The 18,674-nt window shown below is 42.2% G+C and overlaps 2 protein-coding genes across 3 annotated transcripts; both read right to left on the bottom strand.

Annotated features, from left to right (window-relative positions):
* Window positions 1–294: 294 nt before the first annotated feature.
* ppib (peptidylprolyl isomerase B (cyclophilin B)) lies at window positions 295–5,679 on the bottom strand. Its single transcript, XM_080761761.1, has 5 exons — window positions 5,467–5,679; window positions 4,057–4,170; window positions 2,856–2,949; window positions 1,392–1,576; window positions 295–742 (listed from the first exon to the last, which is right to left on the bottom strand). The coding sequence occupies exons 1-5, from the start codon at window positions 5,599–5,601 to the stop codon at window positions 620–622; spliced, it is 651 nt and encodes a 216-aa protein (XP_080617887.1). The 5' UTR covers window positions 5,602–5,679; the 3' UTR covers window positions 295–619.
* Window positions 5,680–7,281: 1,602 nt separating this feature from the next.
* adpgk (ADP-dependent glucokinase) lies at window positions 7,282–18,148 on the bottom strand. Of its 2 annotated transcripts, none has more exons than XM_080761118.1 (8): window positions 17,965–18,148; window positions 15,107–15,357; window positions 14,552–14,777; window positions 14,000–14,062; window positions 12,113–12,233; window positions 11,555–11,751; window positions 10,719–10,817; window positions 7,282–9,894 (listed from the first exon to the last, which is right to left on the bottom strand). In XM_080761118.1, exons 2-8 carry the CDS (start codon window positions 15,334–15,336, stop codon window positions 9,328–9,330), a joined length of 1,503 nt encoding a protein of 500 aa, XP_080617244.1. In that variant the 5' UTR covers window positions 15,337–15,357; window positions 17,965–18,148; the 3' UTR covers window positions 7,282–9,327. The 2 variants fall into 2 exon arrangements, with proteins under 2 accessions (XP_080617244.1, XP_080617245.1); XM_080761119.1 differs by having other exon boundaries at window positions 7,282–9,891.
* Window positions 18,149–18,674: the final 526 nt, after the last annotated feature.

Below are 18,674 nucleotides of genomic sequence, written 5' to 3'. Positions count from 1 at the left end.
GGCTCCCATGAGACAGCTTTAATTGCAAAAAAACCAAAATAAAAACACTGTAGTGATGTTTCGAGCGCAAGGCTCTTCTATAGACAGAATGTAGTCTGAAGCGAAAATGTCACAATAGTCTTTTTTGGTGCAAGAAAAGCATTGGAGCCCTCAGTGTGCTACTGTTTATCTTTTGCTTCTCATTCTAATAGAAACATTGGAATACAAACGTTCAGTTAAGAACAGAAACAGAAATAAGTGTACATTTCAGGACAGCTAGCTAAGATAATGGCAGAATAACTTACTCTCAAAACCTTTTTTAACAAAAGTTGGATCCTTTATTCAAGATTTAATTTCTTTCTTTACAAAATATGCAGAGAGCAGTTAACAGTGCAACATGGAATGCTCGTTGTCGGTAGAAGCTGAACTGCCATGATTGTTTCGCTGTGTTCTCTTGTTTGTTCTGGCGCGCAAGACCGGCAGTCGCTGCCTCCAGATGGACCCAAGCCCTTCCCATTTCCTCCTCCATCACACCACCAATCAGCAGGGGTAGGTAGGAGTGACATATTTCCCTGACCCGCTCCCACCCAATCCCCAGTCCTGGATCCCACGATCCTCCTCTCTCCAGGAGAGAGCCGTCTTACTCCTTGGGCACGGCGAATGGTTTCTCCACCTCGATTACCCCGCTGTCATGGATGACGACGTCTTTAAGAGGCTTGTCCCGCCCGTCGGTCTTGGTGCCCTCGATCTTCTTCACCACGTCCTGCGAGGAAGAGGATAAGGTGGAATAAAGATTTGTCAGTGAGCTGGAGATCTAGCTTTTCTTTTATGATACAGTGAGTAGGACATGCAACAAGGTGCCAACAGGGAATCGAACTGGGGACACTGGTTAGTGCAGAGTTTTGAAGTTTGACTCACTAGATGGTGCCCATTGGGTACCAACCTACTGACCAATGCAAAAAGGGAATGTATGCCCCATCCTGATATGCAATATCAGAGTAACCATTTGTCTGTCTGTGAACCCTTTGTGCCCATATGGAATGAATAGCATCAAAGCAGACTGCTGCTGTTGAGTCGCATTTCCCCAAAATATCAGATAGTTGATCACATATCGTTGCTGTCGGGAGGAAACCACCAAACTCAAAATTTGATTTTTCTTTTGCATAAATCAGTGGTATTGAACACATTATGTCCATGCGTTTCAAAAATATTAAACCAATGGAAAGTTTAAAAAGTGCTTCGGACAAAATCTCTCAACTCCATTGGACAATATATAAAGTCACAACACCAACTTTGATGAGGCAGTATTGCTTAGTTTTCAAAATATAAAAGTTTTCTTCATTTTCAGAAAAATTTACATCTTGGAGTTGGGTCGTTTCTTCCAGACAGCAGAGATATTACGGAATACCCACCCATCCCTCCAGGATTTTCCCAAAGACAACATGTTTGCCGTCGAGCCAGGGTGTCTGGACAGTAGTGATGAAGAACTGAGATCCGTTGGTGTCTTTGCCAGCGTTGGCCATGCTCAGCCAGCCGGGGCCGTAGTGCTTCAGCTTGAAGTTCTCATCAGGGAAGCGGTCGCCGTAGATGCTCTTGCCTGGATAGAGAAAGAATAGTTAAAAATAGTACAAAACCAGATAGCTAAAATAGTTTTTTTGACAGCTCCCGGACATGTTTTGCACATGCGCGCAGTCATTCACTTCCTTGTTTACGGGCCAACAAATATTGCTCATCTCTAAATCTACGGCACTGTCCATGGTTTTGATCAGAACACTGATGTTCCGTCCTCGTTTGGCACTACTAAAGACAGATCAGACTTGACAGCACGAGGTAGTAATGGAACATTATTCCTCCTGGGGGGGGGGTTAACTCTGCCTCATCTGAAGACTGCTGGGTCAGCAGATGAGGCAGATTTAACTTTATTTTGAAAAATTACAGGGCATAAAAACTGTTAATTGTCAATCTACAAACGCACAATACCATTGCGTAACACGTTTCAGTGGGTTATGAGCTTGTACACCACCCATTGTCAGCAAAGACATTTGGTGTAGACTAGGAAAAGAATGTGACTTTGTAGAGCCCATGGGGACTCTACAAGGGGGCCAACTACGTATGCAGGGTTTAAGTGGTATTAAAACAGCAGCTAAAATCATCGGCAGCACAGAACTACCCAGTCTTCACAACATCTACACCACTCGTATGAAAAAAGCCCACAACTGAACTGTTCAAAACGCTACCAGAGCATCAAATCTCGCACCACCCGTCTCAGTAACAGTTTCTTGCCCCAGGCAGTCAGGCTGCTGAACAGCTGACCTTGAACTGTATTGTCACTTCACTTGCACTTTTTTTGTGTTTGTCTTTTTCTTTGCACTATAGATGTTTGTTTATGTCCTGCTTATGTAAGACTGAGAGTGCTCCGAGCTAAATAAATTTCATTGTATTTATACTCTATCTATATGACAAATAAACCTGAACCTGAGGAGGCCTTTGGATATTTGTCACTTTTTTGTGCAGACTGCTGAATGTCATCCCCCTACTCTATCCACATTTCCAGTCTGTCCAAAATAGGCTAAAATGCCCCAAAATATCTAAAGATGTACAGTATACAGGTACATTTAAAAACTGTATGTGGTTCTGATAATTGTGCCTTTTAATGTTTTGAGAACCACAATTGTATCCAAAGAGCTGCCTTTATGATTATATCTGTGGGCTGCCTTATGCAGTTTGGCTCAGCACCAGAGAAAAGGATTTGCATAAGAACTGTACTGGGCAGCACCCAGGAGTGATTTTACGAAACAGAGTGAGAAATGGGGCATTGCTGTTACACAGGGCAGTCACATTAGGCCAAACATTTATCCATGGACGAGTCAAGTCACCTCCAGTTCCATCTCCTCTGGTGAAGTCTCCTCCCTGAATCATGAAGTCTTTGATGCATCTGTGGAATTTGCTGCCTTTGTAGCCAAATCCTTTCTGTTCAACAAGTGGAAAGGGGGGAAATTAATTGTTGAGATCCAAGACACATTTGAAATGCACGAAATGAGCAGAGAAGGCGTATGAAAAGTATAAAAAGTACACAGTAATTTAACATTGGGACTTGGGAGTGTAACCAAATGGACCTGGTCGTGCCATTTTGTGGTCTCAAAACACCTTCAGGCTACTGAGAAAGTGTGTGCATCACAGTGCATGTGTTCATGATAACGCTGCCAATTCCTCCGTCCGGGACGGGTGGACTGGGACTTTAATAACTCTGTTGCACGTCTTTTTTTAAAGGATATAAATATAGCACATAACGGATAATTAGCCTGATGGTAACCGGTTAATAAAATGTCTCCCTCACACTGGATAAGAGCGATTGATAGACTAAATTTAAACAATTGTATTGTTCTATTCTACTAACATCCAATAATACTGGACACAGTATGTTGCCTTTTATACAGACCAAAGACCCTAAAATATCATATAAAAGTGTTGGATTGGGGGCAAGTCCCTGTGACATACTAGCCTCATGTCCAGGTGGTGTACTTGTATGTCATCAAGCTGCCTCTCACTACAGAAATAAGAGACAGGCTCCTGACCTACAGTACAGCATGTTCCGCATGGCTCAGAGCCTCAGGCTACTTAGATCATGCCATGGTCAGACCGTCAGATACAGTTGCAACTACTGACTGGAGGTGGGTTATGGAAGTTTTATAAAAAAAAAGATGAGTCTTAAAAAGAAGAGTGGCCACACACTGATAGCCAAATCGACAATTATTTATTAACAAATAATCGGCACTTTGGCTATCAGTGTGTGGTAAGATTTTAGATGTTTCTGCCGTGAGCTGGCACCACTATTAAGACTGGTGTGTGTATAGCATCCTCCTGCACAGTCTTATACCCTGAAAAAGGCATCTTAAACGTTGGTCATCTTAAAATAAAGTATTTGCATCATGACTACGAGTTGTGCGAACTCTTTCCGTTCAAGTTCATCTCCCGTGGTCAGCACGTCCCCACTATTGGTGTGCGCTCCTACCGCTTTTCTTTTTGGCTTATGGAAGTTTGAGAATAGATTTGAATGGATTTCTACTAGCTTCTTACCTCCCCCGTCGCCAACTGGACGAAGTTCTCAACTGTTTTGGGGACAGTTTTCCCAAAAAGTCCAATAACGATTCTGCCAACTTCTTCATCTCCAATCCTCATGTCAAAATAAACCTAAAATAAGAAAACAATTCTTGCTTAAATGAGAAAATATGGAGTATAACTGCATTTTACACCAAAGAAACTTTCCCTGTAGGTGTGCAAAAGCATTGTAGTCTTAAAACATGAAACAATTTTGCAACGTTCCTCTGCAGGTTTCCAATGTTTAATTTATTACCATATGGGTTTCAATTAATGCAGAAAATAATCATATCTATGGATAAACCTAAAAGTTTCTTGTAGACTGAAACTTTATTGGTGTCAAAGTCAGAGAACAAGACACAAAGAAAGTTTCACGTTTTGTTCTTTGACCCGTCAATTATAGAACATTTGAAGCTCACATGCTTTTTCAAAATAATTATAATAATAAAAATCAGTAAAATGGTCACTCATGCAACAACAAAAAATCATTTAAATCTTCAACGAGAACCATGGATTTGTAGGGCTACAAGACTTCATCCCTGTAGCCACTCTATTGGATAACTTGGAATAGCTCGTAAAATGCTGGACCAATGGGAGTAGTGCACGATGCAGCTTCCTGCATTGTAAACGTGGCCAAAATGATTCTCCCCTGTAACCCAAATAACAAGGCAGGTTTGAAAACAGTTTAAGCGTCTGTATGCAGGGAGGATCATACCCATTCCAAAATAAACATGTTAAAAATTAATACAGCAGCAGCTTCCAAACGTGAAGCTGGTGAACACCTTTATATTTGGGATACCGCTAGCCGAAAGGGGCTACTGAACACTCTACACCGAGGGGGAAAGAAATGTGTTAAGTGTATGCAGCTGGATTGGGATGGAATTCCATTCCATCTAAAGTAATTGATTTTTGTATTTGGTTTGCAAACTTTTTTTTAATATATATATATATATATATATATATATATATATATATATATATATATATATATATATATATATATATATTTATATATATATATATAAAAGAGGGGGGAGAGAAAGAATTACCGGTAACCGTCCCCTTCATACTATAGTGCCACGAAACCTAGCCTTGGGCTAACGACTTCTCGTGCCTGCAAATAACTAACGTCAACAACAGTAGGGTTGGAGGCATTAAATTGTTAATTTAGTAAATTAGCTTCGTCCTGACCATGACCATGGTCCTGACTCCTGACACATTAGCTATCAGCTCACCAACACACAGGCCCTGATGTTAGCTAGCTAGTCTAGCCTCGTCAGCTGGACACTGACGTGGCTGTTGAAATGCTAGCGGCTATGGATGGCTTTCTAGCTCTGATATGTGATCGTAATGTACGATTAGTGGCTTCAGCTGGTTTGCTGCTCCTACCTTGGCCGAGACTTTGGGTCCTTTCTTCTTCTCGTCGGCATCGGAGCCGCTCGGGAACAGAAGGAAAATGACCGAGCCCACGATCACTGTCACGGCTACCAGGAACTTCATCCTCCTCTCGCAGATCCGAACCATTAACAAGGGCAGGGGGAAAGACGGCCTGTTTATTCTGTACGTTTATATGTGCCGTGTGGATGATGGGGAAGAAAGAGGAGGCGTCCCCTCCGGGGTACAGACTAGGAAGAAGATACCAAGGAGGTATCAGTGACGTTGCTGATGAATAAGGGCCCATTGGCAACAAAGCACTTCCGTATGCCGATGACATCCCTGATGAATCCTTGACATCTTTATTCTGCAGGGGCTCACACCACCACCACCACACGCAGCTACGTGGAGCGTCAGAAAGAGATTTGATTTGTAGTCATTATCTGTCATCAGGCAGGAAACCACAAGGCGGAATCATATAGTACTGATTCCGCCTTGTGGTGCTACAAAATAAATTGAACTAGTTTTCAAACAAAGAGATACCTGCCAGCCTAGTCTCCTGCCAGCCAGACGAGTAGGCTACAAAGGCTGAAAGGCATGCATTTACTTTACATCGCGCAAGTTCTCAGGTCTGGTGTTTGTGTTTGTCCTCGTATTTTCAAATGGATTTGGCCAGGCCCGGCAGGCCGCCTGGCATCGCCTTATTATCAATTTAATTGTTAAGTAAGGTAAGGACCTCCCTCCTCCCCCTACACAGATGATCAAATTGGCTTTAAAAGAGGGACCTGCATCCCCAGTATTACTTTTTAGTCTCCTAGTCTGAAGAAGGCTACTGCCGAAACGCGTCGGCGTTCTCAAATAAAGATGAGAAATTGCATCTGAGGCTGAGCCATTTTTACCAGCTGCCATGTAATGGCTGCCTCGGATTGCCTCGTCTCCAGCAAAAAGTCGCAAACTCCAAGAGTCAAACAACACACTGGGACTGGGAATTTGGCCAACAACAAGAGTCACATTGACATTAACCAAGTGATGATCGACATTGACCTGCTTTTGCTGGACTTTGAAGAGCCCAACACTAACATACCAATCCAATGTGCAGGTCAGCTGGGACCTCAACACAGCTGACAAGTGTCAGTCTAGTCATGGTTCCTGAGAATGGCTACGTCCACTGCATGAGCAAAGAAGATCTGGAAAACTGAATGTTGGCTGACAGTGACTGATGCACCTCCATTGTATTTTGAAGAGTGATAATGAACATGATATAATGGGACACACTGACACAAGTAAAATGCCAAATATACACTTTATTCTTTAAATAAACTTTCAGTTCACATTTTCAGTTCACGTGTGTACTAGAGAGTGACGTGACCTTTGAGGTATAATAACTAAGAGGTCGGTGCCTCTATGGTCTACTCTATGTAATATCACTTATATCATATGCCATACTGTATCTCATTTGGTTGACCAGTTGAAACACCTTTAAATCAAATTTTCATTACATTTTCAGTACAATAAAGAATGGGGAAACAAAGCCAACCATCTAACAGAACGGGTTTTATAAGATGTGAAGGAATTATTTGAAGATTCTGGAGCATTCTGATTGTATCAAACATTTGGATGGAAAGTGGGAACTGAGCTGTAATTTGATAAATGTGCTTGACTAGCTCTGGTCCATAGCCTTCTACTGAAGCAGTAGAAGGCTATGGACCAGAGCTAGATCTAGAACAGCCATATAGATTGGCATGTGACACCATAACTACTAGACTAGTTACACCATAAACCTCATGTTCTATAAATATCAGTGCATACAGCTTTAAGAATGACACCAAGTTCACTGCAGCCAAATACTATTTTTATATACACTTCATATATACATCAAAAAAAGCGAAACAAGGAAAATGAAATGATCTGACTGTTACAAATGTTAAAATCTACCAAAAACATCAGTAAACTTTAATTAGATTGTACTTGCCAATAACAAAACATTGGGAGATGAGGCTACATTCACTTCTGCAGATGCCTCAAGCACAACTGCCACTTACTAGTGCAAAGAAACCATTCTGGTAAAGAGAAGATGCCATAAAACGGTCTTGTGTGTGTATATATATATTTGTTACATTATTAAGACTATTATTGCATGCCTTCAGTGGCTGTTTGAGGTATACAAACATTGCTGGCAGTCGAACTTCCTACAGAATTGAGGGCATAATTTTATAATTTTAATCTTATATTGCAATCAAACCATCTCTGTTAAAGGATATTTACCTTATTACTAGCGCAATTATGTTAATGATAGGGGAATCTTGTATCAATTACTCACGACAGACTTGGAGTGCGTTTGACATTATCGTGGAGTGTGATGACATTTTATTATTCATTCAATTTACATTTGTAGGAAGCACATGGAAACTTAATGCTACTCCCGTCCTCCGAAGCTAAGTGGAAGATTAAATATACAGCTTCACCAGGTGCTATTAAATAACTGGCCCAAGATTCATGATTTGAAACTGTTATCAGGAGAACAATTTTGTTTGCTCCATGTGCACTGTGCAGTTCATTCAAATTAACAGTAGCTTGAGTCAGAATGTTTGAAAGTTAGGATAAACATCAAGCATTCATTCCTAGTTTGCCTTTTCATCCAAAAGGTAGATTTAACAAACAAAACATGACAGGTCAAGTATATTCAAGGAGCAGATTCATACTGAACGCTCCTAAAGTGGTGAGTACAAGTTCCACTAGAGGAAATGTTCATTCTAAGCCTCCAATAAAAGACATTAGAGTTAAGATACCCGTGTGAGAAGACTTTCTGTGATAATATATTTCCTCAGTTTCATCCAACCTTCCTAATGCGCCAAAAGATGTACACATGAGCTATACAGAAAACAATTACCGGTAACACCAACATACCACTTAAACCCCTAGAAAAATCCACTGTATTACATCGTTTCTTTGCCATATTCTTCCAGCAACCCGGGGTTAATAATGAGATGCATTGCATTATCCATTAAGTGGTTGGATTTGAAATATGAATAAGCATTTAACATATGCTATAGTCATTTCACAACAATTTGTTTCTTTCAAGGCACTGCATACTTAAAATATGCCAGTCAAAAAATGGAATTAGGTGACCCAAATAAAAGTTCTACTCTTTGGAGTTGTGTGGGAGAATGGCTTTAGAACTACTGCCCACTCGGCCTGGGCCGGCTTAGCTGTCCAGGCACCTTGGCTGGTAATCTAGCATGACAGTGTGTCCCCGTCAAGTTACTGTATATCTATCAATAAAGGCAAAATAGCCCCAAAAATATAAAAAACTGCCCACTCTGAATAGTTTCTGGCCAACATTCTAGAATGTCCATCACCCAGTTGTAGAATGTCTCTCATCCACATTCCATGTATGTCCACATAATTCCAGAAACGGGAAGAGAGAAGGGAGACTCGACCAAGAGATCAAATACATACGTATTGTGAAAGAAAATTGAGAAAAAGATGAAACACTGATCCAGAAATTGAGATGGAATGGGCGAGAATTCCACAACAGTAATGAAACCTACAGCCCAAACTTCAGTGAAAGGGTGGGGAGGGGGTCTTCACTGGCTTGTTAACTTTGCTTTGCCTGTTAATGTACTGGTGTGGAAGTTAAGACACGTTGTCCTTGGAGACAGTCTGGGAGTCGAACACCACCAGAGCTCACTTACTCTCCTATACTTTCTCCCTCCTAGTCCTCTGTATGGTCTCAATAAAGGCAGGGGTGTGTGTGTGTGAGATAGGGATGACAATTCTGAAACTCCTGCTTAATAAACAACAAAAAAACAGCTTTGCTGTTTGTTCAGCGGGAATCACAGCGCTCTGGGGATTCAATGAAACCCTTGGATACTCTCAAAATCGCTGTTGTGGTTTTAACTCGGAGTAGACGAGTCCCTCTGCCGAAATGGCATCCCCCAGACCCACGGTCCGCAACGGCTGCTTGCAGACCAGCACCGGTGTGAGGTGGAAGACGACGTTGCCGCGGTGCCACACAGTCACGGGTTGTGCGGGGTCGAGGGTCAGCCTTGCTTTGTCCTCAGCATCGAACGAGCTTTGGAACTCCATTGGCGCCTTGAGCTCCACCTTGCTGGCGTCGACCGCATGGAGGCCGCAGGCCTGGGTGCTCGCCACTCGAGCCCCGGCCATCACGGCGGCCGCCTGGTTCCCCCAGTAGCCGTCCACGGCGGCGATGATGTGGTAGGCGAGGGTGTGGAAGTGTATCCGCGTCAGGTCCGCTTCGGACGTGGGGTCCACGCGGCCGTGCTCGTCCAGGATCCAGAGGAGGATGTCTGCAACTCTGCCCACGTCGGGGATGCCCTTCCAGGCCGGGAGGTCAGCGTGAGGACCCCCTCCGGCTTGAGAGAGGAACAACAGTTCCTGCTCATTCAGACCAATGGAGCTGACGATGGGCATGACCTGCTAACAGGAACACAACAGCCTTGAATGTTGATTAATCATTAGCAATGGGATTTCAATGCTTGTTAACAGAAGAAACAGGAGGCAGTCAATTAAATATGTTTTAAGGGCTTTAGTAAAATATGTAAAAATATGATTGGCATGACCTAACCTGGAAACCAGACAAATCCACTCTGTTGTGATTGGATTCCCCATGGGGCACCAATAGTATGACCAGTATGCAAATATGGGGCGGGTTTATCACCAGAGGCATTTTAGGAATTTGCCCCTTGGAAATGCAGGTCCCACACATAGCTCCCAGACTAATATCTACGCTGTGATATTAGTCAGTTCATGCCAGGCTAGGCATGACCTGCTAACAAAAAGGTCAACTTAGAGGTGTGCATAGTTTAGCCGCATGGCTCATGTTCTTGAATGAATGGCAATGCAGTGGGGGATGGAGAGACAAGCTTTCATATGCTATCAATCAGTCTCATAATTCTACAATAAACAGTTTAGAAGTCATATACAGTACAACAAATGTATTATTAATCCATAGTTGCTGAGGACCAAGCAAGATTTCTGTAGTACCGTGTTCTTGGTACCCTAATCATGCATTTTCTATAATTAGTACTATTTGTAATAGTATAACTCCTTTTTTGCATCTGTCCCTTGTTTGATAACTGCTGTAATGCAATTGCAACTGGCAAATTCCCCCTGCGGGATAAACAATGGAATGCTTACCGTAATTAACCAAAACCTGTTTGTAAGCTTGTTCTGAGACACCCAGACCAGAATTAACTCTAGAATAACACTATCAACACAGCAATAAACCTATCCACATGTACCTCCTGCATTATGGTGTTCATGTATTCCCTGTCTGTCATGCTGGCCAGCTCCAGGTGAACAGGAACCTCTTTACGGATGTCTGATATGATCGTCACAGCCTGACAAACAGGAAGCAAGATGAGGTTAGACAAGACACGCAGACGTTTCACAGCATTTCCGACTTTAGTCTCTTATGAAGCCCTGCAAACTGACACAGATTTGTTTGCTGCAAACATGGATAGGTGTCATTTAGGAAGTAAACATGATGCATTTGGTTGTTTCGCTGGGACTCATTAACTCTTTTGACTACAATGTATAGGGCATAGCAGTGGCAGCCATTTTCGGGTTCAGTCGATCCAGACCCCATTCATTTTCCCTATAGAGATTTCCAAAAATATTGATATAATTATTTTAAGTCTAGAATGAAGCCATCTAGGATCCTGGTTCACAACCATAAATCATTAGATTATGTGGAGAGAGAGAGAGAGGAGAAAAACAAAAAGGAAAAACGCAAGGGTATTTATTAAATATAGTATTATCAAATAATTCAATATTAATACTGATAATAATCAGTAAGATAATAATAAGAGTTGCACTTTTCTTGGTGCGTTCTACACTAAATCTCTTCACCAAAAACAGCCTGTACGGAGTCGGAGCATGTACTGTAGATCTGCTATTGGATGATGGGGTTCAAGTGGTTAAATGTCAAGAATAGTTATTTTCAATCTGTCCTAATGAAAACAGATACTCTCCAGTTTTACTCGTGACCTACTGTATCTCAGGGGGTCACGAGTAAACACACACACACACACACACACACACACACACACACACACACACACACACACACACACACCTCTTTAAGTCTGTCCTCCCACAGCCGTCTTCCTCGTCCCTCCATCATGTGAAGTCCAGACAGGACCACCAGGTCCGGCTGGAAGTCCTCCAGACTGGCTGCGAAGGACTCCAGGGAGCTCATGGCCCCGTTAGAAACGTCATGGGAGAAGATGAAGCGGTTGGCCTGGGGAGCTTGTGTCGGACCCCACTGCTCACCTGGAAACCAGGAGAGATGTCATCCGGAAATTACACAGCGATTCACTGCCCTTCTGAGCGGCGTTCATTTTGACAGCATATTTAGATTTAGACCCACGGATCATTACCTCCTGAGCCACAGTCGCCCCTATTAGGATTCTTATTTCAGCTTACCACCGTTCTTAGGCGAGCTCAATATTTGCATGGCACATTTCCATTATTTTATCTCATCATAAAACCTTGAAACATCTCATTTTAGCTCTTGGATCTCAGGTTCGCAGCAACACAAGAGGTGGTTCACCACACAGATAAACTGGTAAACAACCCAGTACTGTAGTTCACTGTGCGTCGATGCAGACTATGGTGTTGGTTTGGTTTTCACCTGCTTTGTACTCCAGGATGAGGTGGTATTCGTCTACCTCCTGCAGGGAGCCTGGAGGGACGTGGATCTGCTCGTCTAACAGCTCATGGAGTTTAGGACCAATCGGGCCACATAACAACACCTGGGGGAGGAAAGGAGCTCCACATTAAGCATGCTGCCTTAGTAATAATCCAGGCAACAGAGACATATTAATATCATGTTTGTTTAACTACACAGACAAATTAATTAACATTAACCAACATAACATGTTAGTTAATATTTGCAGTGATTTGTTCATTTCTAGACCCACCATGGGTGTCTATGGCTTAGCCAGTTGGTCGTTGTGTCCAACATTTTGGTGTCAAACTTCTGGCTGTATTGCCATGGAATTAACTGTGCACATTCATGCTCTCTGAAAGTATGACCTGATGATTTTGGTGACCCCATGGTCTCTCCTCTAGCACTCAGAAACGGGTCTAGAAGTCACACATCTTAAAAAAGGTGCTCGGTTGAAAAGTACAGAACCTTGTGTACCGTATTTCATTAGAAGCAAAATGGTACTGAACATATGGTATCATGTGAGAATGTGTGCAGGTTGTTTTCCTCTAAGTGCCATCATTAGGCCAGAATTTCCAGTTGCACAAAAGATATCTAGGAGCCCGATGGAAACAAGCTAGGCTTTCCTGTGCTTTGTTCTACAAACTGTAAATAAAGTATTGACTATTCAATCAATCAATCAATCAATCAATCAGAGAGGTAGATTGTATGATGCAGCCTCTATAGCCGTAACCAAAATGTCCACTTTAAAAAGCAGCCTGCTGCTAGTGAGGCTTCGTGGAATAATGCATCTTCTGATAATCTCTGTTCTCTGTGGTAAAGGTCAACAGTAGCCCCTTTTAGACAGCCTGTTCAAGGCGGGAATGTTGCACCATTATCCCGCACCACTGTTCTGTATAGAAGGTATGGACTATGGACACAGAATGGGAGAATAGGGACAGTGTTGCCATGTCAGCTTATTATTATTAAAAGCAACTTTGGGCTTATTTTTCTGTAAAGCTGCTGGTAAAATAAATGGTAATTGTGGATTGCAAATTATTATTTAAACCAGTGGTTCTCAAATATTTTCATGAAAATGTTTTGTGCCTGCGAGCATATGTGTTGAACGTTTCTAAAATATTCCAAATAATCCACATTTTATTTCAAAAGTTTTTGAAAATAGCAGATCTACAAACTCTGATGCATATGGGTCTAAAGTGCTCATGTGGCCTACAGTAGTTTGGGCGTTTTCCTAGACCTGGTTGCTCATTTCTCTCACAAAATATTTGTTGTAATTGGCTTGTTTACAACAAGGCTTATTTCTTTCACGAGAGTTGGCAACACTGAATGGGCGTGGCATTGTTGTTCCGCTGTTGAGCCACTAGTAGAGGTTGTCACAGAACCTAATCAACATCTGTGTAAAAGGCACGGTCGGCAAGGTGGGACAGCGGTGTGTCGTCTAAGGTCCACGCAACTTTCTACGGCAAACCGCTCCTGGCTTCTATCCACCAATTTTATTTCTGATCCCGCAAAAATTCTGCATGCAAAAATACCTAATTGTAATGTAAATAAAATAAAACACATACCGGTAGGCTTTAGTTGTAATTGTATAGGCTTTAGTTGTAATTGTATATAATCTATCGGCAACATCCAAGTATAAGACTAGATGCTGACCCTATTGTGTCACTCACGCCTCTGATACTGGAATGCTGGCAGGCCACGTAAATACGGTAAATGTATACACACTATTACACAGGTTGTGGTTTGCTTTGGTGTAAAAAAAATATATTAAAAAAAAAGCAAAGCCAGCAAATGACAAATCTTCTTTACATCACAATGAGGGATTTATTTAAAAAAACGCAAGCCACGTACCGAAAGTCTGGGGTAGGAGGCCAACTTCTGTCCAATGAGAGCAGCATTTCCACCAACATACAGCTGGGAGAGGAGAGAATGATGAGGAAGAAAAAGGACATGTAAATATGTAATATAGAATGGCCTGAGACACCACCAGGAGACTTATGGGACTGTAACATCACTGAATTTTAGGTTCACCAGCTTCAAACCAGGAAAAGTATAACCAACTGCCTGCGAGAAAACGCTAATGTTACTGCCGCCGAATTAGTTACATTTTCACCAGAAACGGACCATATCAAATATGAATGACTAACTATCGGAAACGACACAGAGCCACCTCCCCGACAATATCGCGCTGGGCAGTATTTTTGGACCACAACTCATATATGAGACGATTCTAAGATGACCCAATGTTATTTCCCACAGAGAAATTACTTCCGTGAACCAGGGGATGAACGAGTGACGCCAGGACTTCGGTACGTCTAGTCTAAAGGGAGTATAGGATGCTTAGTAGTAAAACTGCTTAGTCGTTAAACACAGTATGTAAACTAGATCAGCGAAAAGGTTCACCATGGCACCGGGGTACTCTGCTGCCGCTCGCGCAATCCTCTGAAAGACCTCCTCATCGCTGAAGAAACGCTCTGCAGCTGCGCCCCTTTCCATGTAGTGGATGAAGGCCTCCTTCAGGTCCTCTTTGGAGTGCAACACTTCATGGTCCATGCCAGCCCCTGGATCCACCGCCATGGCCTGCAGGAGGCCTACTCCAGACACTACCACGTCCACACACGCATTCACACTGGAGGAACGATAGGAGAGAGGAACTGCATATGAATCACCATCACACCACAGGATTCAACTTTTACACCAGGCATAACGGTGTCTGAAAGGTTAATGCAAGCTTCCCACAAATTGTAGTTATTTAAAATAAGAATAGGAGTAAAAATGTAAAATATCAAATACCGTATACAGTATGTACCATATTGTGCTGAATATAAGACTAAGAATACTCTTTACCTGTAACCTTAGGCTGCTGTGCTGCCTCTGGGAGACTGATTTCCCCCGCGGGAGGTATCTACAGTATCTAACACTGGAGTAACTAAGAACAGTAGAACACGATCAACTCACCCCACGGCCACTTTACTCCACTGTCGAGTGGGCATGGTGATCAGAGTGTCCCAGGCAGTGGCGATGGCTTGCTCAAAGCTGGGCATGATTTTCTGGTTGGGCGGGTCGGACTGGAAGGGTGCCATGGTGGTGATGTACTGCAGGATGTCTGCTGGCAGGTCTGGGGTGCCGTTGTAGAAGTAGCCCACAGTCAGAGCTAGCAGGGCAGCTACCGAAGCCTGCCTCCACATGGTTCAGCCTCAAACACACTCCTGGAAGGAAAGGTTTTCATGAACAGGCAACTTTTTGCTCATTTATATTTTTCAATTTTGTCGACTAAAACTAAAACGAAATATGTTTGTCGACTACCTTTTTTCACTGACGAAAAAAAAAAGAGAAAAAAAAGCTAATAATAAGCAAACTAAAACTAAGACTAAATAATGACAATTTAGTCTTAGTCACACTGCGACGCGTTGTGAGTTTGCAGATTCCATCAAGGTTTACATTTTTGGGCCAAAAACAGCTGTAGATTTAGTCGACTAAAACTAAAACGTTTCAGATGACAAAAATCGGACTAAAACAAAAATTTTGCTGTAAAAATCTATACTATTTGAACAACTAGGCAGATGCCCGTTGGGAACAAAATAATGCCCATTGAGAACGTATACCCCTCCGGTTATGCAATACTCGTGTAACCATTATCATATAGTACTTATGCCCCATCGGGGATCATATAGGCCTGTCTATTATGTGTAGTGTACTATGACGTTGATACCATTAGGGATCCATCCACATGTGAATTTGTGGATTTAGACATTTTCAGAGATCCACTGATCCAAACGACTTCACACCAGGCACAACCACTCTGTAGGGTCCTCAATGATACATGTGACTTTGAAGCTTGGCTGGTTCTCAAGATATGTGGGGAAAACACGGACACGCACGCAATGATGCATGTTATATTATATACGTAGCTAGTGAAAATTAGAAGTGAGAATGAATGAAGGAAAAAAAACAATTACCTATAATTGCCTAATAATTAGGAAAATTTTGATTTTATAAATGTTTTTTTACCTGAATCATATCATTTATTATGAGGAGGGCAAGTGAAACTCTGACGTTGTGAATGTGAATAGAATATATTTTTAGAAAACCTTCACTGAACCTTCACCTTCACTTACGTAAAAACATGTCCAAGCGCGTTATGTAATCCTTAAAGTGAACCAGAATGAACTAACTGGTTTGCACGATGTCAGATTTCCACATGTACTGCAGTGACTCAACACCAAAAGCTTCAGGCAAGCATTACCTGCCGATTCCAATAATTATGTGTCTTTTTGTTGAATAGGTAATCTAACACAGATTACATGTGGCCCCCACCTTCACTTAATGTGGCCCTCAGAATACCGATATATTATAGATCTGGCAGTGTGAGCAGAGAGAGACAACTGGAGGAGCAGAGCAGAAGGATTATTTATTTATAAGTCTTGCTTAATTAGTTTCTATTGGATGTACTAACTAATCCCTCATTTTATTGGTACTTCAATTAGTATTGGGGCAACCGTTATACATTATCTCACAATTTTGTGACAATTCTCAATATTAAGTTTTGAAATTTTTAAATAAAATAAGTAAATAACCATTACTTATTTTATTTCATCTGAACAGTTTATGTAATGGCAGTAATCTAAAGCAGAACAAAAAAGTAATAAGAGACAGGCATGGGTTTTCAATAGGGCCCCTAACTCTGTGTGGACCCACTGCTGTCTGTCTCTTACTACAAGAGCAGGAGGGTTCGCTAATTATGTGTGAAAAGTCTGAAAATACACAAGATAATGTGCAAGTAAAACTACACATTTATTTTACACAACACTGATGGTGAAAACCATCAACGTTGTGCAACATCACTAGGAGGCAAACCATCAGCTAAATATGGTACGTTTTGTCACTTTGAAAGCCTCTTATGTTGCAAGGAAGTTGCAAGGAAGGCTTCCTTGTCTGTGTGTCTCTCTCTCAATTCAAAGGGCTTTATTTGCATGATAAAACATTAACATGGCAAAGGACAATGGGGAAAGAGCATCTATTTCCTTCCCCAGAGATTAGGCTACATTATTTGGTACATTTTCTGGTTGGTTTACTACTGATAACATATTGAAAACTGGCCAAAGATGCCAAACTGGCTATCAATCCTAGACCATGCAGGAAATGTCCCCAAAAGCAAAACATGACACTCATGGTCACTCCGTCCTTCAAAGATTGCTCATCAATGTATTCCTTTCATTCATTCATTCATTCACAACTCCTACTGCATGCATGCCTGATGACACGAGTTCACAACTTTAACTTAAATTATTGTGCATCTATAGGCTCTAACGTTGGGACTCCCAGTTAACCCAATAGGCTACCCAATACTAAATAATAAATACAACACAACATATATGCATTACATGTAATTACACGCGCTCTCTCCTTTAAATTGTCTTTACATGATCTGACCACTTTGCATCTGACGTAACCATGGTTCACATGTCATGATTATGAAAGTCATGTTTCAGCCAGGGCTATACATCTATAGAGTCAGTCGACCCCAGGCCCAGTACAGGATCCCACACAACGGTATAATGTTACAGCGAACGTGGAAGAGCCTGAATGGCTGCCCCCCCTAAGCTGCGTTGCAGTTCACTGAGGGCAAAATCATAATACTTGTGGCTTTAAACGAACCACACACGCCGGAATAGCACGGATCTAATTTAGAGACGATCGTTACAAGTAGTCCACAGCTTCATAGTAGCTAAGAAGAGCTTGGTAACCAACTAACCATTAACCAACCATCAAGGATGACTAGATAGTTTAGTTAGCAGGCAGCAAGCAGAACATACCGAATTCAAGCTCTTGAGTCTTGGTAGTCGGGAGAAAGGGTAGTTGAGAGATTATGTTCTTGCAGGATCAGTGTTTCTATCTGGTTGTTGGTTGGTAAAGATGAACGGGAAGCAAGGCATTGAAGTGGAGAGAGGCATGTAGAGACAGTCTGTCCCAGCAGCAGCAGGCAGGCTGTCACTTCAGTGTGTGTGTGTGGAGATTGGAGAACAGAAAATACAGTCGCTTCCGCCTACCTCGCAAGGCGCATGCGCCCCAGGCTAGTGGTCGGCCGTGTTGCCAAATTTTGCGAGAGAAATAAGCAACCAAGTCTATGTGGTGGAAACAGAGCTACACTTTCTATATAAACCACTTGCTTTTACCACAAAAGCACAAGTAAAGGGTTTCAGATAAATTAGAAGTTTTTTTCACAAACAGCGCAGCTGTTGGGTTTCTCTTATCTTGTGTAGGCCTACAGGCTGTACAGCCGTTAGACGTACAACCAAAGGGTCTCTTTTCCAATTTCGGAGTGTTGCTTGCTGCTGCTTGTTGCTGTGTATTATTGATGAATGTAAAATGTAAAATGTGAATCCTCAAGTGAGTGGTGCAACTCTGTGTGGGGTCACCGGGGAGTTCACGGAAGTCCCAGACCCACAGGAACAGGCCCAGGGGGCCGGCCCGGTTCCGGCGACTCGACCTGCGTCCGAAACGGTTGAGAAATGACAGATTTACC

The sequence above is a fragment of the Protomyctophum bolini genome (genome assembly GCF_963924005.1).
Source record: "Protomyctophum bolini genome assembly, chromosome: 4".
Lineage (NCBI taxonomy): Eukaryota > Metazoa > Chordata > Actinopteri > Myctophiformes > Myctophidae > Protomyctophum > Protomyctophum bolini.
This window is presented reverse-complemented; position numbering and strand designations above follow the sequence as displayed.